The sequence below is a fragment of the Lissotriton vulgaris genome, chromosome 1_2, assembly GCF_964263255.1.
Source record: "Lissotriton vulgaris chromosome 1_2, aLisVul1.2, whole genome shotgun sequence".
Classification (NCBI taxonomy): domain Eukaryota; kingdom Metazoa; phylum Chordata; class Amphibia; order Caudata; family Salamandridae; genus Lissotriton; species Lissotriton vulgaris.
The window spans coordinates 71,564,030-71,587,217 of NC_141686.1; the positions used below are offsets into that span (position 1 = coordinate 71,564,030).

The 23,188-nt window shown below is 46.3% G+C and overlaps 1 protein-coding gene across 1 annotated transcript in view; it reads right to left on the reverse strand.

Moving 5' to 3' along the window:
• Positions 1-23,188, reverse strand: part of LOC147733933 (sodium- and chloride-dependent betaine transporter-like) — an 865,604-nt gene that overhangs the window by 84,992 nt on the left and 757,424 nt on the right. Inside the window, exons 10-11 of the mRNA XM_086952828.1 lie at positions 7,254-7,366; positions 6,279-6,416 (exon numbers count right to left, since the gene is read on the reverse strand). Of these exons, the coding sequence (XP_086808954.1) occupies positions 6,279-6,416; positions 7,254-7,366 (251 nt within the window). The remainder of the gene's footprint in view (positions 1-6,278; positions 6,417-7,253; positions 7,367-23,188) is intronic.

Here is a 23,188-nt window from a genome sequence, read left to right on the forward strand (position 1 = left end):
TATTAACATTATCCATGTTCATAAAAAAGAGAAAACTATAAGCATGAAGAAAAAAAGGTAATCTGCAAAAGTAGCTCTAGGGATAAATGAAAAAAGGAAAATGAATGACAAAGATAAAAGTAGAAAAGATGACGTAGAAACATAAATAATTTTCTAGAATCATTCGCATGCATGACCAGCTGAGACAATGCCCTAGCAAAGAAAATCGGAAAATATCGACTAGCTATAAGTAATAGAAAAAAGCATCAAGTATCAGTCTCATTTGTATCCATGGAGAGTGTAGTGTTGGCCTAAAAAGGAGAGAAGATCATCAGAGAGTTGGAAGGACTTGGAGAAACCATAATTCCATATTCTCATGGTTGATGAATCAAAAAGGCCGTACTTAGAACTAGAGGTTCCTAACTATGGTCTACATTCTGTAATCTCTGTGGATATTAACAGTTTTCTTTGCGAAGTCTTGATGGATAAAAATGTTGTTCCTATTGACCATTAAAGATGGGATGTCTCTTGTTCCCTTCCAGATCACTAAGAGGTGATGAGGTAGAACTTTAAAGATTGTTTGAAGCGGCTTGGCATGACTTGGATTACGATGTGAAGGAATTCTGTATGCCTTATCGATTCTATATTTTTCTAGGAACTTTGAATGTAAAAGACCAGGTATTAGGTTTTTCAGATTCCACCTGCAGTTATTGCTACGTCTTCTGCCTAATTAAAAATGCATAAATTGCATTTCTGATAGGGATTTTCGAAATCAAGTAACAGATTACTCATCGCTATGACTTTTGCAGCAATTATCATAAAACTGTAATTTTTTTATTTGTTATCCTGAATTTTAATTGCATTGTCAGAATCATTCCTAGAGAGACTTGCTAGGTCTTTACGGATATTTTTGATTGCTGAGACCTAATTTTCTGTGTTAGCACAAACCGCATGTAAGTCTTCCAATAAAACGGATAAAGAAGGTTCGTTAGTGTCCATGGGTCTCATTTATGAGGCCCCTGCGCCATCGGAACGTCACTTTTTGTGACGTTCCGTGGCGCAGCTATCTCCGTGATATTTATCAGGCAGCACTAAGCCACTTTTTTGGGCGTACTGCTGCCTGATAAATATCAGCCTCTTTAATGACGACAATGACAACACCAACTCCACCCCCCTGATGGACAACCTAGCCAACCTCGGACTCAGACAACTGGTCACAACACCCACCCACTCCACCGGTCACCCGCTTGACCCCATCTTCTCCGCAAGCCCCCACGTCTCCTTCAACCATACCACCGAACTCCACTGGAGCGACCACCGCTGCATCCACTTCACCTTCAAGAAACCCACCACGCACCACCGCACCCAACAGATGCCTCACCGCAGCTGGAGCAAAGTCATCGAAGACCAGCTAACCACCACCCTCGCCCAGAGCCCACCCGCTGACCATACCAACCCCAACACCGACGCCCGCAACCTCAGACAGTGGATCAATGACTGCGCCAACTCCCTCGCCCGATCAGGAAACCCTCCAACAATCATACCAACAAGAAAGCCAGCTGGTTCACTGAAGACCTCCGGGTCTCCAAGTAAACCTGCCGAAAGCTAGAGAAGATCTGGCTCTGTGAACGAACACCGGACAGCCACGCCGCCCACAAGAATGCCACCCGCAGACACCATCACCTCATCAGATCTGCCAAAAGGGCCTCCTTCAAAGACCGCCTAGACAACAATGCGCACAACAGCAAAGACCTCTTCAACATCGTGAAGGAACTCTCCAACCCCAGCTCCAACACCAACGACGTCCCACCCTCGCAAGACCTGTGCAACTCGCTGGCCACCTTCATCAACCGCAAGATCACAGACATCCACGACAGTTTCAACGCCATGACCGCCCCGACAACCACTGAGACCTCCACCACCACGACCACCATCCGCACCAACCGCCTGCTCTACTGGACCAACATCAACGACTATGACACCATCAAGATCATGAACACCATCCACACCTCCTTCGAGACAGCAACCTTCTCGGAGAGCTGGAAGCACGCCAAGATCAATGCCTTACTCAAGAAACCCAAGGCGGACCCCAAGGACCTCAAAAACTTCCGGCCCATCTACCTGCTCTCATTCCCGGCAAAGGTCATCGAGAAGACCGTCAACGAACAACTGACCCGCTACCTCGAGCAGAACAACATCCAGGACCCTTCCCAGTCTGGGTTCCGCAGCAACCACAGCACCGAGACTGCCCTCACCGCTGCCACCGATGACATCAAGTCCCTGCTGGACAACGGAGAAAAGGCGGCCCTCATCCTCCTGGACCTGTCAGCCGCCTTCGACACAGTTTGTCACCACACACTACGAACACGCCTCCACAACGCTGGGATGCAAGAGAAGGCCCCTGACTGGACCACCTCCTTCCTCTCCGGCAGAACACAGAGCGTCAGCCTTCCCCCCTTCCGCTCCGAAGACACCGAGATCATCTGCAGCATACCCCAGGGCTCATCCCTCAGCCCAACTCTGTTTAACATCTACATGGCACCGCTCGCCCAAGTCGCCCGTCAGCACGACCTCAATATCCTCTCCTACGCCGATGACACCCAGCTGATACTCTCCCTCACCAAGGACCCCCACACCGCCAAAACCAACCTTCACGAAGGAATGAAGGCCGTTGCTGAATGGATGAGGAACAGCCGACTGAAGCTGAACTCGGACAAGATGGAGGTCCTCATCCTTGGATCCAACCCTTCAGCCTGGGACAACTGCTGGTGGCTGACCGCACTGGGAACCGTTCCAACACCCACCGACCACGTACGCAACCTAGGGGTCATCCTCGACTTCACCCTCTCCATGACTAAACAGGTCAACGCCGTCTCCTCCTCCTGCTTCAACACCCTCTGCATGCTCCGTAAGATCTACAAGTGGATCCCCACTGAAACGAGAAGAACAGTCACCCAGGCCCTTGTCAGCAGCAGGTTGGACTATGGAAACGCCCTCTACGCAGGAGCCTCGGCCAAACTCCTCAGACGGCTCCAACGCATCCAGAACGCCTCTGCATGCCTGATCCTCGACATCCCTCGCCGCAGCCACATTACACCCCACCTGAGAGACCTGCACTGGCTCCCGGTCAATAAGAGGATAACCTTCAAGCTCCTCACCCACGTACACAAGGCACTCCACAACACCAGACCAACGTACCTCAACAGATGACTCAGCTTCTACACCCCCACCCGCCAGCTCCGCTCCACCAACCTCGCACTCGCTACAGTCCCCCGCTTCCGAAGAGCGACCTCAGGTGGCAGATCGTTCTCCCACTTCGCCGTCAAGACCTGGAAAACCCTCCACATCCACTTACGGCAGACCCAAGACCTGCTGACCTTCAGAAAACTCCTCAAGACATGGCTTTTCGAGCAGTAGCAGCATTCCCCACCCCAGCGCCTTGAGACCCTCACGGGTGAGTAGTGCACTTTACAAATGATATGATTGATTGATTTAACGCAGTGTTCTGCGTTAAAGGGGCGTGCAATGGGTGTTGCTGGGGGCGTTCCCAGCAACATCCATGGCCTTTTGACAGTGCCCCAGATTTACGAGAAATCGTGAATCTAAGGGAGTGCCAAAAGCTTACGCCTCCACAGGGGAGGCGTAAGGAAGACGCAACGGAGAGAAATAGTTTTATTTCTCCTCGTTTTCCCTTTTTCTATGTGTGCTGCATTCTGCAGCACACGTAGAAAGAGGAAAAGCCTGTTGTGATTCTTTTTGTACAGAAAGGTTTCCCTTCCTGTACAAAAATAATCATCCCTGCAACGCAGGCACCCTTGCACCATTGTGCAAAGGTGCCTGCGTTGGTGCACGGCAGCCCATTGTGCGCCGGCGCAGGGGAAAAGGACAGGAATGCGCCGTATATTATAGATGCGGCGCATTCCTGCCTTTTTCCTTTGCTGTAGGGAAGCTTCCCTACGGCCAAACCTCATAAATAAGGCCCCATAATTCTTTACTTGACTGGTGGAGGAAAAGTTGTTTGTTTGTGTTTGTTATTAAAGGCAAGCAAATGTTTCCTTTCCACAGTAGTAAAAATACTGTAATAAAGACATGCAAAACGAAAGTAAAAGAAGATGCCTTAGTTGCGCCCTTTTATTAAAGTAGCTCCGCTGTCTGGACGGGAACTTCGAAAGCGGTATGTAGGAGACAGGTGAAAAGTTTGGGAGGAAACACGCCATGAAAAATCCAAGAAATTAGTCAATAAAGGTATTCTCATAAAGCGCCGGCCATATACATTTACCAGATGCAAAAAATATGAGAATAGCTAGCCTAAATAATATTAAATTATCGTTGATAATGCGAGTATCAGGCACAGCTAACGGGAGGTGGGTATCTTGATTTGCGCATTTGTGGACCTGCATGAGTACGTTTTACATTTCAACTTACCTTATTTTGTGTTATGTATGCAAATGAGTTACATTTGACTTTTAGGACAGCCATTGCCTCGGCTTTGCAAGTATTAGAGAATCATCACAATATCTGACTTATATTCAATGTTAATCTAAAACAATTTATATTTTTAGATCTCCAATCAGAAGTGTTAAATAATAACAAGTTTATCGAAAAGCAAACAAGATATTCTCTGTGAATTAGCTGTTTGACGAATCTTCAGTCTCTTCCAAAGCCTTAAAATCAGTATTACATTTGGTAAGCGCTTAGGGGTAAGAAAAGATTTCAATATACTAGAAACGTTTGCTGCTGAATCTCAAAATACCTCTTCACTTCATTTTTTTATTTTTTATTATGGTTTACCTGCTGCTGTAAATATTTATTAAGTGCAAATATTACAAAAAATAACTACTCGACTAGACACAAATTACCTACTTGAAGCCTAATGTAAAGCTGGATGATATTTCTCTTTTTGATCTTATTCCTAGTTTTTTTTATAAAAATGGCTTAACCATTTAGACTCAATTGTGCTGTTTTCATAGTTGATTGGTAATGTATCAAAGATCCTACAGTTTGCCTACCTTTCCTCCACTCTACCTGGCTTTCTCTCACTCACTCACTCACTCACTCACTCACTCACTCACTCACTCACTCACTCACTCTCTCATATCTTTTCCTCTTGTGTTGGTACACCTGTATGTCTTAGCATTGAAATAGTTGGACTGTGGGATTTTTGTTAGGTCACTGTAGTCTCACATAATAAATGTAAAATTTTCAAAATGTTCATCATTTTTCAAATATCAAGAATTTTTGTGCAATATTTGCCTGAGGTAGCCTTGTTCCAGCTTACAATCGCTCTCCAGTATGCATTTTCTACTCAAATTAGATATTTTCTTCTCAAAATAATCTCCTGCTTTGACTTTGCATGGTTTTTCTCTGATAGGTATGCCCTAACTCATGGAAAAAGATGCTTGAGATACCACAAAAACGTATCATCTGTAATATGTGTAAATTTGCTAAATTTATGATGTGTTCATGTAAATGAAATTGCTGATTTTACACATCACTTTTTACACCAAGCAAAAATCACTGGCATTGATAGAGTTTGGATATAGTTTCAGATTATGTTCATAATTATGGAGTGGAGCATGATGAATGAGTCTGAATATTTTACTATAACATGCTGTACTGAAATGTAATATTAAAACAAAAATACTGAAAGAGGCCAGTCCACTTGTCAACAATATGAAGTTAGGCACTGGTACTTTTCAATATCAATGTCATTGGCTAGCTAGGTGCTTATTGGTCAAAAGTGTTTAGGAAATATGTGTACTAAAAATTAATATACCGCTAAGGAATCAATTATTTGAAGTCCATCCCTTTTGAATTTTGAATTCTTCAACCAATTCTTATTAACATTTACAAACACAACACACCTGTGCTTTCTGCTGTATTAAATGTTTGCATTGATAATGAGGAATAGTTAGTTTTTCTCAAGAGTATGAGGAAACCAAAACTGATTTCTCATGAAAGTTCTGTATTATTTTTCACTTTGCAGTCACTGTCACAAGTATCCGTATAAATGCAATACAAGCTGTTAAGATGGAGCAATTGCTGTGACAGCATTTGATGCCTAATAACTGTATTACCCTTCTCAGAACATGGATCAATATAATCTACGGTTCTGATAATACCAATAAGAATGGAAAGTTATTTAAGGAGTCCCATCATTCCAGAAACAAAATAATAGAATAAATGGTTTAATTGAGTCAACACTGTGTAAGACATGTGAGCTGTAATGCATGTGTTGCTGAAAATATTAGAGTTATAAGTCATGATACACCAGGATGGACCACCCAGTTACTCCTCACCTCAGTGATCAGAAGCAGGCCAAGAAGGTAGCACACAACTGCAATTCCCAAGATCAGGAGCTCCCGGCGATACTTCTTCAGAAACACAGCTGGATACATATCAACAATCGCCGTCACCAAGCTCTCGACACAGACGAACTGAGGAGGTAATTAAACCAAATAAAAACATTGAGACTGTGTATTGCCCTCAGTTGCTAGATTCAATGCTAGACCAGCTTGCCTTTCCCATTTATCAACTTTACGCATTGCCTAATGAAATTAGGAGACACTAAGATGCCTAAAGGGCACTCTATGTACTCTGGCATGCCTCAAACTGTGCTCTGATACCCTGATCTCTAATGAGGCATAAAGCAATTCTCTAGTTCTGATGCATGGATATTGGACCTTCATAGAGTAACAAACCCTGATGCTTACGAAGAAGGGAACTAAGTGGGACAGTGCATAACACACATTATATAATGCCTGGCAGCGTATACTACAGAACGTTAATACATTTGATGGAAAGTAGCCCTGTGGTGAATATGAGAAGGCAATTTCTTTTCAGCTGGTATATATTGAATGAAAAATGAAGAAACAGTTGACTGGAAAGCAACAGAATCTATCACTTTAAGAACCATACAGAATTTGGGGGGGTTGATCTGGATGTAGAGGGGTGTAAAAAGCAATTGCTATTTACAATGGAATACCATTGTAATGTGCATAGTTTACAATAGAGAATGGATATGTTATACAGGGTGTACCTTGAAAAAATTGTATGTGTGGAGGAAAGTGTAGGGATGTAAGCCACTTAACTCCTCTAGAGATTTCAGGTTGTAATAACAGTTAATAAAGGAGTGCAAATGGAGAATAATGAATTTGTAGAAGTGGAACAGTGGCATGGTTACTACAATTACATAAGTGGCAACATGCAACTCTGCAACTTGATTTAAAGACAAGAAAAAATATTCATCATTGTTTGCGGTTTATTAGTAGTACCTGGCTATCCAGACCCAAGAAAATCAACATCAGGAAGAAGAGGCAAGACCAGAGCTGAGACACTGGCATCATCGTCACTGCTTTTGGGTATGCAATGAATGCCAAGCCAGGACCTGTGACAGAGAGAATTCATTGGGTAATGAGGCTTCTTCCAACAGTTTGACCCTGAAAATTTACATATACATGTAATGCAACACAATGATCAATACAATCCCATACACACACACACACACAACTCCATCAAATGATATACCTTATTCTACCACTACCCGTGACACTGAATTCTGTCAGAGAACCATCAATGCAGACCCAAGAAGGGGTCTCAATGGAGGAGTTATCTATAGACTAATTTAAGTATTAATAGTTTCCCAAATCATTCTGTGAAGAGCAAATGTGCCCGGGGCTATTTCGTACCATCCTGGTGGCGCTCAACAAAGAATCAAACTCTTTATTCAAATGTTATTGTTGTTACAAATAGAGAAATAAATTATACATCTACCAGTATGAACACAGATGTGGAAACAGAGGCTAATCTAAAAAAACACCCTGAAGGAGCATCCACACAAAAACTCAATCTATTTATGGTATTTTATTAGGTAAGACACAAAAACCAGAAACAACAGTACTAACTTCAGGAAACAAACAACAGTGTAAGCAGTTGTTCACATGCAACTTCTTGGAACGATTAGTTCCTTAAGGCAGAAAGAAGATATGATACGATAATAAGGACCTACTGTTTCTGGTGAAATCAAACACTGAGAATTTCAGCGATATTGTTTTTGAGAAAGCTTTCTTTTTACATTCATTTCTTTCAAAGTATATAGAGTATGGTGGGTCACTTCCCGCGGCTCCCACTTGAAGACCAAGGGGTATATTGTCTTAGACACCCTTCTTGCCGCTGGTTACAGAACACTGAGTTACCTACCATGAGGTTGATCATGGAGTTACTGAATGCATCCTCGCAGGAAGCTGTGATCCACCAGAGTGGAAGCATGCTATGATTCTCCCACTTTTAAAGAAAGTAAATAATGATCCGACACAGCTGTCTAACTTTCGCCCCCTTTCCTTGCTTCCAATCTTCTCCAAAATCCTAGAAAAGCATGTGACCTTGCAATTGACTCGGTATGTTGAGTTCCAAGGATTCTTACATCCCTCTCAATCAGGCTTTCGGAAAGGCTTTTCAACAGAATCCACGCTGTTGGGAGTAACTGAGATGCTGCACAGTCGTTTAGATGCCGGTGGCACTGTGGCACTCATACTATTAGATTTGAGTGCCGCTTTTAACACAGTATCCCACACTGTGCTATTCCAAGCCTTATGATCCATTGGTGTGGTTAGGCCTGCCTTGAAATGGTTGGTTGATTTTTTGGTGGACTGTACGTACCAGGTCTTCTCCTCAGCTGCAATTTCCAAAACCCACACACCCCCCTACTACAGGGTACTATCCTTGGCCCTTTATTATTTAATATCTATGTGAAACCTCTGGCGGATATCGCCGCAGAGGCAGGGTTGTCGATCTTTTCCTACGCTGACAACACCCAAATAATCTTCTCCCTCTCTGCTGAAGAAGCGCCCAAACCATCATCCCTTCAAACAAGTTGCTAAAACTGTGGGAACTTGCACAGCTCTCCTGCGCTCTCTGCGCAAAATTATGCCATTGCTTCCCGCACAAGCTCGGGAGCTGATAGTCAGGTGCACCATCCTCACTCGCCTGGACTATTGCAACGTGCTGTTAGTTGAGTCCCCAGTTGCTCTACTTGACCGACTTCAAAGAGTTCAGTCAGCCGCAGCCAAATTAGTTCTGGGCTGGACCAGGAGATCCTCAGCCTCAGCGGCCCTAGCCGAATTACACTGGCTTCCGCTTAAACAACGAGTGGCCTTCAAGTCCCTCTGCCTTGTCTTTAAAGCGCTCCACGGAGCTGGGCCCAAACCTCTGCAGGCCATGTTTGCCTGGTATACCCCTACCAGAACTCTACGCTCAGCCTCAGCCAGTCTGGTAGTTGTTCCCAGATACAACAAAGTCAGGACGGGGGGCAGATCGTTCAGAGTCGCAGCGGCTAAATTGTGGAACAGTCTGCCTCCTGATATCCGTCAAATCTCACAACTCCTCCCCTTCAGGAAACGCATCAAAACGTGGTTATTCCCCTAGAAAAACCCCAACTTTCCTTGCTCCTCGCCGTCTGTTCCCCTTAGTTAAGAGTATTCGCCAGCGCCAGGAAACCTGCAAGGTGTCAGCCGCGCTTTACAAATGTTTAAAATAATAATAATAATAATAAACAGGGTTACGTAAAATTGCTTGGTGGATGCAAGCCAACTCACTAAAACTTAAGGGGAGAAGACCGAGGTGTTGATACTGGGGAATAATAAAGAGCTTTGGGGTCCCCAACATTGGCCACCTGAACTGGGTGCCCTTCCTCCGCCTACCCACGAAGCACGTAATTTAGTTTTCATTATGTATGATCAGCTTTCTATGAAACACCAGGCAGTAAAGGTGGCCGCAACCTGCTTTTGCATCCTTATATGGCTCAGGACAATTCTGTGGACGCTGCCAGTCTCTACTCAAAGAACTGTAGTCCAGGCTCTTGTCATCTCACGCTTGGACTACATCCTCTTTCTAGGAGCCAACAAGGATGTGATACACAAGTTGCAGGTTGTACAAAATGCAACAGCCTGTCTACTTTGCCATATTCTAAAAACTGAATCTATCTCAAGCTCTTTACGTGAACTTCACTGGCTTAAAGTTGAAAACCGCATCAAATTTAAAACTTTAACCTATATGTCAAGATTAAAACTGGCAAGACCCCGGAATACTTAAACACTATTGTCCACCAATATGTCCTGTCACGTTCCCTCCACTCATCCACTCAAGTGAAATTCACGGTTCCTAGGCACAGTTTGCCACATATGGGCGGCATATCCTTTTGTTGCCCCGGCCCCAATTTGTGGAAATCCCTCCCTCGGTTATTAAGGAAAGATACAATTTTTGTCCACTTTCGTAGGTCACTGAAAACCAGGCTATTTAATCAATAGGTTTCTTCCTTTCTTTTTCTCTCTTTGGTCCCCTCAGGCAGCGCTGGGAAACCTTTGGGTAGCTGTGTGCCTTATAAATTCAAAATAACATAACGTTCATAGAGAACGTGTGCTAAACATCACCAAAAATACTAACGCACCATTACACACTGCAGCAGATCGTGGGAAAATAACTCTGCGTTAACGTGGAATTCACAACAAGGCGGTAGCATGTGATAGTCTGCTGAAACTGCAGCCAATGTCCGCGATGCAACCACCGCGGCGGAGATAAAAACACAAACGACAACGCGGAAAAACATGCGATGTGCCCTAACTCAATAAGAAAACAGTGACAACCAGCACAAGGCCAGCAATACCTACGTGTAATGTATGAAAAAGCACAAGAACAGCAGACGGATAATGCCAGTGAAAAAACGACACCAACTGCAGAGTACCACAGATGCACCCTGAAACTATGCAGAGGACAACATGAACTTGACAAACCTCACGGAAGAACACCCTGGAATACAGGGCCTGTGGAAGGCCAATGAGAAGAGGAAGAGGAAGACGGGGCACAGTCGCCAGGAAAATCCGAGTACCGCCATTGATGAGCCAGAACACCGCCACCAACTGTACGCGACCTCCAACGTGTCATTGGCAACAAAGAGGCAGAGATGGCACACCACCTCGGACCATCTGAAAGTCATCACATGGCAGTGGAGGCTAATGGAAGAGCACAAGAGGCCCTGGACTGATTTGAATGTCAAAACCAAGTAGAAACTTGTTGCCAACACAGAAGCAGCAACGCACCCCGAAGGAGGTAGGCCAGCAAAACACCAGGAGCTGAATGACATGGAGAAGATGGTGGCCACAGTCACCAGGCGGGAGACGGAGACAAGAGTCTGGGATCCGGACACTGTGCCACATGACCCAACATTACAGCAACAGGGTGCGTACAACCAGGGAATGGGTGGACGAGGTAGACGGGCCCAATTGTACACATGCACAACTAAGCAGTGCACATTGCACATCCACAATGACTCAAGATGATGTCCCTGATCTCATAGGAACACCACAGCACACACACAGACACCAAGTAGTCCGACGTAGACCATGTGCCCAAAGGGGCACACACAACACAACAACAAGCACACAACCAACACATGCACACGTGTGAAACTCAGCAAACAGGCATATACGTCAGCCATACTGACAATGCAAGAGACACCACATGACGAGTAGCATGGCTGCTGTCCAATCACCATGACAATGTACACGGCACGACACTGAGGTGGCTGATTGCGGACCACAACCGGAATGAAGCTGGTCACACTCGGACAAAACTACCTGCACAAACAACCCTTGACATCAACGACACATCTGTGGACAAACCATGCCCTAGTGTAACAACTCGACAAAGAGAACAAGTTACCCAAGTCTGCAACATCTCAGCACCATGGAAGCACTGAAATGACAGGTACACCACATGAAAGGGACCAGTGGCAGACAAATCAGGAGCGAATCACCAACCATGCAGAATATGCACATAAGTAGGAGTGCACCTTGACATTGACAACATCCCAGTACAAACAGCAGCACCTCCACAACAGAAAACAGGCCACAACTGGTGCCGCAAACGTGCACCACATGGCAAATCACATCTGGCCCAGCAGGGAACCATGACATCACAATGTACTAGTACAACCTATAAATAGCAATGATGTTTTAGGCGCACATGCTGTATTTGTAAAAAAAATTTACTGTCCCATGATTGCCAGGGACGGCCACAATGTCACGTGCTCATAAGAAGTAATTGTCAAGGATGGTGTTCCTATGGGTCATTCCTGCCGCAGCTGCAGTGGGATGTGGGCATCCTGCCCCATCATCCCCATCATCGTCCGGGACTTCTGGAACTGGGGTCCATGGGGCCTTGGTGCGTACACAGATGTGCAAGACACAACATGCAACGATCATCTTGCACACGATCTCTGGACCGTACAGGAGCTTTCCACTAGTGCCGTCCAGGCACCTGAAACGTGACTTCAACACGCCAAATGTGCGTTCAACGATGCCCCAGGTGCGTATGTGGGCTGCATTGAACTGCCTCTCGGAGGGTGTGTTCGGATCTCAGAGGGGTGTCATCATTCAAGGGCAGAGTGCATATCCTTGATCACCTGTGACAGTGCAGGGAGAAACGAGTCAATACTTGGTTCGGCAGGATGTGATGGCAGGCCCACTAATTCAGTGACGCCTGTGCTGGCTATGTGTGGGGTGAGAGCAAGCCAGCCCTCAGGGAGTAGCTGGGCTGGCAACAACTCCAACATTCATCAGGCGCTCAGACAAGCAATGGGAGGACAACAAGGGGGGATGACTTGAGTCGTACAGGGTTAGTGGCCGACACAGGCCCACCGCAATGGGACGCTGACCTGCGGGAGACTGGGGGAGGGTCAAGAGTCTAGAGCAGGTTCTCGTCAAAGTCGAAGGAGCGTGTCGCAGAGTGACTCGTTGGACAGTGGAAGGTGTACCCCCTGGGCATGATGCAGAGGGCACATGCCAGCTGTTCCCTGCAACATGTAGGATATAAATGCCACAGACTCATGCCAGACACCAAGTCCATACCTGCCCTTTGCTGATGACAACCCCCAGTCCACAGGCTCAGACACCAACGATGTTCCGCCAGAGGCTGACGGTCACTCATGGTGCACAGAGTTAGTGGCACCACGTGTCGCCAGCTTGCTTTGAACAGGGTTAGTGGCCCCATGTGCCGCCGGGCTTGCAGGCCTGGAGCGTGGAGCTTGCCCCGGATCGTGGTAGGCCCTCTTTGACACACGACGGTGTCGACAGGTGAGCGGTGCGGCCCTGTGGTGCTGGTGCGGGCAGGCCTGGTCTAGGTATCAGCGTCCTTGGGTGCAGCAGGCGCACAGGGTCGTAGGCCCCGCTGCTCATGGTGTCGGCCTCGTATCGGACTGCAAGGACTGTCAGTGATGTTGGCCTTTCTGGGAGAGAACCATGCTCTGTGCCACTGGGTTTTTGTCCACACCCCTGTGCAGTTCTGGCATATTCAGGGCCCACCCACTACGCCCACACACACAGGGGGGGAGTGAGCGACATTTCCACCGTCTGAGCACCGGCCTGGTGTGACATGGTTGCGTCCACTGTTCGCTACTCTCTAGTCACCAGCAGTTGTGGGTCTGCATGGACATATCTATGGGATGCCTACCAATGTCTGTCCTGCACATCCACCCCTCACTTGTCGTTGTGTACATTGTCATTCACGGGTCACTTGCATCCTTTGCAAATGGCTGCATTACGCATCTACACACATTCAGCTGTTGTGTGGCTATGGTGCCATGATATGGCTGTATTGTTATGTTATATTAATAGAGTTTGTAGAGCGCACTGTTACCTATGGGTGTCCTGGCGCTGAAGCAACTGTCATCCTAAAACTACAGCTAACCTCTTCCAAGAACAGTAAAGTTTTCAATCCTCTTCTGAAGGTGAGGAGATCAGAGGAGTTTCTGAAATGAAATGGCAGATTGTTCCATGCCTTTGCAGCTCCCCAGGTGAAGCTACGTCCACCCCAGTTAACTGTCTTGACTAAGTGAACAGCTACCTGTTTGGCTGTCAGTGAATGTAAAAATCTAACCGGCATGTACCATTTAAAGCGACCTTTAAGAAATTCCGGTCCACTGTTCATTAGAGCCTTAAATACAGTACATAGGGCCTTAAGGGTAATCGGCTGTTTCACTGGCAGCCAGTGGAGGTGTCTAAGACCATTTCTCACGGAAACAAACTTTGGGGTGTTGTTCAGCAGTCTGGCTGCGGCATTCTGCACCAATTGCAATCTGTGCAGATGTTTCTTGTGCACATTCAGAAATAATCCATTGCAATAATCTAGCCTCGGCAAGACAAGTGCGGTTACAGCAGTCCTGAAACTGTCCTCTGTTAGCGCTGATTTAATCTTTTTTAATTTCCTTAGCAGAAAAAAACTTGTGGAGACTACCCTGCTAACATTGTCCCCGTAGGTGAGATTGCTTTCCACCATCACCCCCAGGTTTTTGGCTTTGAAAACGGGCGAGGGTAGATCGGCAATTTCCTCTGGCCACCATTCCTTAGACCAGAACTTCGGTCTATTACCGAAGATAACCACTTCAGTCTTACCGGCATTAAGTTTCAAACAGTTTGCTGTCATCCATTTAGAAATGGAACTCATGCAATCGTGGCATTTTGAGGCCGCATCCATGTAATTATCACGCTTCAAAGACAACACAATTTGCGTGTCATCCACGTAGGACGTCAAATTAAACCCAAAAGATCTAATAAGAGTTGCAAGGGGGCTGACATAAATGTTAAAAAGCGTAGGGCTTAACGACGACCCCTGGGGTACTCCGCAGGAGAGCATGAAAGGCTTGGAGCCTGCTCCTCCAAATTCCACATATTGCGTCCTGTTTGCCAGAAAGGATTTCAGGAGAGCCCAGGCCATACCCCTGATCCCGGCTATGGCTAGACGGCCCATCAAAACCTCATGATGGACCGTGTCGAAAGCCGCGGACTGGTCCAACATAATGAGAATAGCCGAGCCCCCTGCTCCACCGCTTCTCGAATCTCCTCAGTGGCTTTTGACAGGGCAAGCTCCGTACTGTGTTCTGCTCGAAACCCGAACTGGGTGGAATCAAGCACACTATTATCCTGGAGAAAGTTGTTAAGCTGAACATTGACCAATTTCTCCAGTATTTTAGCCGGAAGAGGAAGACGAGAAATTGGTTGATAACTGTTGGGATCACCAGGGTCCAACGTGGTCTTTTTAATCAGTGGAAGAATTGAGGCTGACTTCCAGGCCGTGGGATACTGACCTGACTCCAAAATGATGTTAAATAGTGGTGTGAGCAGCTGAGCAAAAACTTCAGGATTGTTTTTAAGCAAAAGAACGGGGCAGGGATCTGATGACGAACCTGAACGTGCTCCTTTTAATAGGTTAATGGTCTCTAACAGATATATGGTGGAGAAACTCTCCAACTTTCTCCCTACCCGGCCCTCCTGGACAGAAGGCAAAGTTGTCGGCCCTTCATCAGGATTCCTGTTGGAAATAGAGGAAAAAATATCCTGCACCTTTTTAAGAAAGTAGGAGGCCAGAGTGTCACAGAATTCGGGGCTACTAAGTGCCCTAGGTTCGGTGGAAATTGAGAGCTTTTGAATAGTTTTAAATAGTTCGCTGGAAGAAGATTTAGCTTTAAAAATCATATTGGAGAAATAGGTTTTTTTGCCTCCAAAAGGGCTTGTTTATGCAGAATTAAGCAAGCCTTAGAGGCTGCTTTCTTTTGGGGGCAATATCCCCTCCTCTAGCTGCGCTCCCATCTCTTGCAAACAGTTTTAAGCTCTTGCATCTTTCTTGAGAACCAAGGAGCTGATGGAACAGCTCTTCTTGGGGTGAACTTCTTGACAGGAGCAAGCGCGCTGTAGGCAGCATTGATCCAATTTGTATAGTTTGAGGTGGCTTCCTCCACATTGGACGGAAGGGAGGGGGCTGAACCTGATAGTACCATTCCTAACTCATCCTTATCTATATTCTTCCAGTCTCTGACAGCAATTTCTTTTCTAGGGTCAATTTTTAATGTCTTGGGCTGTTTCAAACCCAAGGAGAAGAAAATGGCCACATGATCGGTATTGTGTGCTGGGGTAGGCCAGGATCACCAAGGAGTGGTGTTGTTGTGTCGTGTAGGTGGGCATGTTGAGTGCCATGTTGTATGTGGTTTGGTCACGTGTGCTTTCCCACAATTGTGCGTTGTGTAATGGTGGCTTTGAGGTGTGTTGATTTGCCACTTACCAACGAGCAGTCCAGTTCCATATGTGCCATTCTGGAAGCGCTGGTTGATGATAGACTGTCGGAAGATGTAGGAATCGTGCACACTGCCAGGGTAGTTTGCGATGATATTGGTGAAGAGTCCCCGGTGGTCCACTGTTGCGGCACATTGATGGAATGCGTATGCTTTCTGTTACGGTAGTGGTGTGCTGTATCCGCAGGGGGAACAAGTGGGACTTCTGCTCTGTCTATTGCCCCCAACATGGCAGGGAATCCGGCTATGGCGTAGAAGCCTTGCTTGGTCTCCTGCTGTTCCTGCGCAGTGTTGGGGAAGTGAAGGTACTGGGGTATGAAGCTGAGGATGGCATCCAGGACAGTTGTGATGAACTTTGATAGGGCTGGCTATGAGACCCCTCAGACTCTGGCAGTTGTTGGTTGGAAGGTGCCAGAGGCCAACTGGTGCAGCACAGCTAGCAGCTTTGTCTGTGGATGGATGTTGGCTCTCCGCTGTGTTGGGACAGTCAACCTGTGGGCGATGTGGGTCATATTGTGGATGATGGTTGTCCTTTTGAGTCTCTAGTGGGCAATGCCTTCCTGTGAGACTGGTGCATTTTTGGTAGATCCGCTGTCTTACTCTGCGCTGCCTCTGTGGTGGTCAGGGGGGCTGCGGTCCTGGGGGTGGTGGCGGTGGGTGTTGTGGCCCTTTTGGGGCTCTGAGCTGCATGATGAGTAGCTCCATGGCGTTGTTTGTTCTCCGGGTGCGACTGTGTGTGGGAATCCATTGCCAATGCAGGTAGTTGTCCAGCGTTACACCTGCAGGAGGCAGGTGTAAATACCTGTTGCTACTGCAGCTTATCGCGTGGATATGGTTCACATTTCAGATCTTGCATTTCGTTGTGAAAGTGGTATTGTAGTTTTTTCGTGTGTTTTTGCATGGGTACGCCTACTCTGAATCTCATTAGGGTTAGTTGGTGGTGTCCAACGTGGAGATCATTTTTGGGGCAGTTATCACGGGAATACAGGCAATGTCTGCAGTTTGCACCAGCTTTTGAATTGGGTGTTAAATCTACCTCCACTTTTGATGCGTTAAGGTGGGGATAAATCGGAGATAAGTGATATTGTGAATATCCACCCAAGAATCCTGATCTGATTTAGTCCCACAATGTTATCCAGGATTTCCACCTTGTTAGTCAAGGCTCTGTTTTCTTTTATTAACTTTCCCATTGCTTTGTTCATCTTGTCAACCCTGGGGATGACTTGGGTGTGCTGTTTGGTGACCTCATCTAGTAGGAGTTTTCAGTACATCTCGGAATGTAATGTAATCAATGTCTTTTCATCTTCACCTCTCCCCTCCCTCACTTATTGATGCTGCCTTCCTTCGTCCCATCCTAAATCTGAGGCCAGAGGCCAACTGGTGCAGCACAGCCAGCAGCTTTGTCTGTGGAGGGATGTTGGCTCTCTGCTGTGTTGGGACAGTCAACCTGTGGGCGATGTGGGTCATGATGCGGATGATGCTTGTCCTTTTGAGTCTCTAGTGGGCAATGACTTCCTGGGAGACTGGTGCATTTTTGGTAGGTCCGCTGTCTTACTCTGCGCTGCCTCTGTGGTGGTCAGGGGGGTTGCGGTCCTGGGGTGGTGGCGGTGGGTGTTGTGGCCCTTTTGGGGTTCTGAGCTGCATGATGAGTAGCTCTATGGCGTTGTTTGTTCTCCGGGTGTGGCTGTGTGTGGGAATCCATTGCCTACTGCAGGTAGTTGTCCAGCGTTACACCTGCAGGAGGCAGGTGTAAATACCTGTTGCTACCGCAGCTTATCGCGTGGATATGGTTCAAATTGCAGATCTTGCATTTTGTTGTGAAAGTGGTATTGTGTTTTTTTCGTGCGTTTTTGCACGGGTACGCCTACTCTGCATCTCATTAGGGTTAGTTGGTGGTGTTCAACGTGGAGATCATTTTTGGGGCAGTTATCACGGGAATACAGGCGATGTCTGCAGTTTGCACCAGCTTTTGAATTGGGTGTTAAATCTATCTCCACTTTTGATGCGTTAAGGTAGGGATAAATCGGAGATAAGTGATATTGTGAATATCCACCCAAGAATCCTGATCTGATTTAGTCCCACAATGTTATCCAGGATTTCCACCTTGTTAGTCAAGGCTCTGTTTTCTTTTATTAACTTTCCCATTGCTTTGTTCATCTTGTCAAACCTGAGGATGACTTGGGTGTGCTGTTTGGTGACCTCCTCTAGTAGGAGTTTTCAGTACATCTCGGAATGTAATGTAATCAATGTCTTTTCATCTTCACCTCTCCCCTCCCTCACTTATTGATGCTGCCTTCCTTCGCCCCATCCTAAATCGGATTCACGCCCTGTGCTAAAATATATATTTTAAATATGCAAGTTGTTTTTGTATAGCATGAACGGATCAGAAAAGGCAGCAGAGCACTGAACAGGGTCAAAGACAAGCATGATAGGATAGGTAGTTGGTTTGTGGATCTGTAATGACTTTTGATGTGGTGTAGAGGTACATCTTCAACTCTTTCCTGAATTAAAGCAGCACTGGTGCACTCCTGATGAATACAGTCAATTTGTTCCAGATCCTGGGGTATTTATGCATGTATATTTTTTTTTACGAGGCACCGGCAACTGCAAAGGGCTGCAACTTGATTTGACTTTTTAAAAATATTTCAATTTACTTAACGAACATTGCCATTTGTTTTGTTCTATAATAACTTGAAAATGTCTCTCGGCAACACCATCCATGCATGCACATGCATCACAATGCAGGCGTGCGCATCTCTGTCAATCTTTAAATGAATCCTTTTTTGTAGACTGTTACCCGTGTTTGTGCATGTGTCTTGATGCCTATACATGAATCCAACAAAAAAAAGCAATGGTGAAGGCAAAAGCTCCACCTTTTAGTGATGCGACCGATTGTCTTTGCCAGTGCTTGTTTTCCACTGCATCAGCCATTTTTATTTGTTAGGTCTTGTCCACCTATGTTATTAAATCATTCCTGTCTCTCGGTGTTTGAAGACTACATTTTCCAGCAGCGATCTGTGCAGCACTCTCACTATCTCAACCAACCATCTAAATTCAAGATGGCAGATGGGACATGATCCGCCACAGTTCCATAGCTAGAAACTGCTGGATGGTGTTTCCTCCGATCGGAGGAGCCAAAAAACTTTGTGTGCCGCTATGTGAAGGTGGTGTGAGGCAGAGGGTAGCCTGACGTGGACTTTCGTTGCGGCGCTCTGCTGTTTTTGCCGACTTGGTGTGGCGTGGCCCGAGGCATCGCATTGCCTCAAAAGCAAGATGGCACCGTAGCAGCTCCTCTAGTGCAATCCGGGCACGGTGGAGCACTGTGACTGCAGCACAGATGGTGACGAGAGCAGAGACAGCTTTGGACCCTCACTACGGTTATCGGAGGTGCAGCACCAGCCTATACCGAGATTACAGTCTGAGTGAGTGGAGACAAAATGGCGGCATCTCATACTTTAAACAGCCCGGATGACAAATCCTACCTTCAGTGATCCCGAAATCGACATAGCTGCCCCAGCAGAGTAGCGGAGAAGACAGTGAAACCGGCACCACACCAGGAAACTGTGGCACTACAGAAATCCAGTGTGTGCGGGGTGCTGGGCTGGAGACCTGTTTGAGTGAAAGAACTCGGCCCATGGGCAGCTCGTAGGTAGCCCATCACTGGAACTGGCAAACAACAGTGTGAGGGGGATTAGAGCAATAAGAAAGAGCGCTACCTGGGGCATAGAGAGCGATACCGGCAGCTCCAGCCAGATGGGACAGTGTGCCCTGCCTGACCTCAACAGGGCAACCACTGCCTGACATCGCTCAATAGAAGAACGTGGAGAACGCTGCAGGATTTTACAGCCTTGTGCATAACCCTCTTTGGGACTCCTGAGTGATATTGGAAGGCCCTACAAACTTAGCAGTAATTCCGATCTCTGTCAGCCAAAACTATCCGTACCACCATGCCTAACTCCAACATGGAGGCACCGATGGATCTGCTCTCTCCGTTACAAGAATTATAGAGCACCCTAAAATCCCACCTTTAGAAGAAGGAAGTTCCTGACATTGGGAGTGCCCAGAATAAGCACTATACTAGCAAAGAGCAGTTTGAGATTTCCTGCATGGCCACAACACATTGATACGCTTCACACTAAAGCTACAAAGGGGTGCTGGATTGTATGCAACCACAGGGCCAATGCTCCGCTTAAAATCTGATTAAGCCCTCCGAAAAATTCCCCCCACAGCGACACATGAATGCCTTTCTGTAGTGCAATGCGAATGAGGTTTTAGGCATAGAACAGGCACATAAGCATCTCCGTATGGCGGTGAAGATGCCAAAAAAATAGAGGAGAATTCATGTTTAATTAAAGCACCAACTCAGGAGGCTGTCTGGGACAGGGACACTTCCTAGTGGATGGTACAACCCAAAAGTTTGAGAGAGAACTCCAGGAGGAGCTAAAAACTGATTTGGAATCCTTCCTTGAAGCATTTAAAAATGGAACTGTGTAAAATGCTGAACCTCCAGCAAGACATAGACTCCTTAGAAAATATGTCAGAACACCCCAAGAGAGTGGAGACTCCCTTCCGCAGGAGCCATCGCCTGGGCGGCAGGTCCCTGCAGGGTATAACTTTTGACACCAACATCAGCTCTGTGATGGAGAAAGCTTCGCTCTGGGATGTGGGAGATGGAGAGGAGAGCATGGGAAATCCAAGTGAGGGCACACTGGCTGTTGTGGAGAAGCGGTTGAAACCGAGAGCAGAAAGGATGCGAGTGGTTCTACGGAGGAGTCTCGCTTGATCCTTGATGTTTTTGAGAATCCCATGTCAGTGGGAGGGGCGCACAGTTATGAGGTTTGCGGACACTTGGTCAGCAAGATGATCAAGCCGCAAGAGGCTGCCTCAGTCCCGTGTAAGAGACCACTGCTTGAGTTGAAGGTGCCTCAGAATCTAGATTGCAGTACATCAAATTAAAAGTACTGTAGGCAGCCTGTCTACAGCAAGAAGGGGAGGTGTGGTTGTGTGTCTGTTCGGCATTACCTAGTGTGGTTCAGGACTCTGTTGGTGCACCCGGATTGTGCATGCAAAGTTTATTATATAGTCATGACCGGTTCTGCTTTTTTGATGAGTCATTGAATCTTTTTTGCTGTTACTTGGGCCAGAACATAGGTGTTGCTACAGTGGGGATCACACCACGGAACCCTAGCAATATGGCTGATGCCCGGTAGAGCTACCTAGGTAGCTATAGAGGAGATTGGCTGTAGATCACTCCCTCGGCCGTCACCTACCCAGCTGGACATTGGGCAGACTTTCCTTCGTCTCTCTGCCATGTCTCCTTTCCTCCCCGCCTTCCGACGAATCAGCTGGTTTGTTTGACTTTCGCTTTGTCTTTTAGAATGCCCTGAATTACTTTCTCCCTTGCGGTCTTCCTGTCCTGATCTTTATTCCAACCAATTTTACTTTTCCCCTCTTTCTTCTATACCCCATAAGATATGTGTATATGTTAAGCTATGCTCTAGCAACTCATGTTACTGTGTAACACTGTTTTTTTCCTATGCTAAACTATGCTCCTGCAACTGACGTAATTTTGTAAATCACGAATCCTCATGTAAAGCGCTCTGATACCTCCAGGTCTAGCCAGCGCTATATAAAACTCTGAAAATAAATAAAAATCTTATTAGAAGCACATAGCCAATTGTATGGAGCAACTAATCTGACTCCTCATTTCCTTCTCTTCAAAGAGTAGGTCACAAGTGTGGTTCACGTAAACGCCATCATTCTCCTCCCAAATGTGGTTTAGGCAAACACCATTATTCTCCTATAAGCAAATAAAAACTTATGAATGGTCGTAGTTAGACCTGTTGCAATAAGAATCTATTAACTACTAACATAAGGACAGTTGCAGTTAAGTAATAATTAGGGCTTCAAATATCAATAATAAACTGCCATGTTGTAAGAGGGACCAGATACCCCAAATTAATGTTTAATTTGTTTTCTCCATAAGAATTTTTATTCAGGTCGCATTACTTGATGGATGTAGGATCGGGCTACTGTAAACAAAACTGTGATTGTGATGGTGTGTGAAGGAGGGCCACATGCGAAGGGGATGGAACGGCTCTAATGCAGGGCAGGTGGCATCAGGTGCAGTTGTGCCTTCAAATCCATGATCCTAGCACGTTTTTTACAAATTTAACCAAAATAGTCTCAATGCCAGCTTACCAATATTGAGATAGGAAACCTGGTGGACCTGTAACTTACAAACCACCTGTGGATTAGATGATGATGATCCCAGGCCCAGTTCTCCATGTGCTCATGCATCACTCTTGCTCTTTTCTTCCCCTCTCTTCTTCCCATTTTCTCAGTGCTTTCTCCTTGCTGTTCTTCCATTTTTCACCACTTTATCTTTCCCCTTCCCCTATTTTATGAGTTCTTTTTCTTTGCTTTTCCATCATTTTTCACAGATGTCTCCTTCTAATCAGTCACAAGTGGGACACAGCAATTAGAAACAGTAGGTTTCACAAAGCTGACTCCTCAAGAACAGAGGAGAGCTCAGATGCAGTACAGCATGTGTAGGCATGAAGGAAACTAGTTGGCTGCATGGGATTGTCATATGAAAGTGGAAGAAAAGACAGTCAGGAATGGGACCATGGAAGAGAGAGACAAGATAGTGGGGCTTCCTCTTTATGAAGGATTCAGATGAAGTGATTGAACATCATTACATTTCGCAAGATGGCGGCCGGTCACTCGACTGAGTAGGCTGGTGTCAGGGCTCCTCTGGGGAATTCCTCCCGAGTTTGGTTTTCTCTGTCCCCACCTTACTTTGGAGATGAATAATTTGTAACCTGGGTAAAGAAACTCTGTATCACGGCCAAATTTTCATCTTTTCTGCACCCCTGCGAGCTACATTGATATGCTTTTGAGACTTGCGCACCTTCAGGAATAGCTTACCGCCAAGACGTTCTGGTTCTGGCTGGGATCCACTTCTAACGGCTACTCCCTCCTGTGGCTGCACCTCCCGTATTGCACTTTCGCTGGTATGGCTCCGAAGGTAGCTCCTAAGAATGCGGTCGTAACTGCTAAGACCCTAGGCACTACATGCTCCAACAGCCA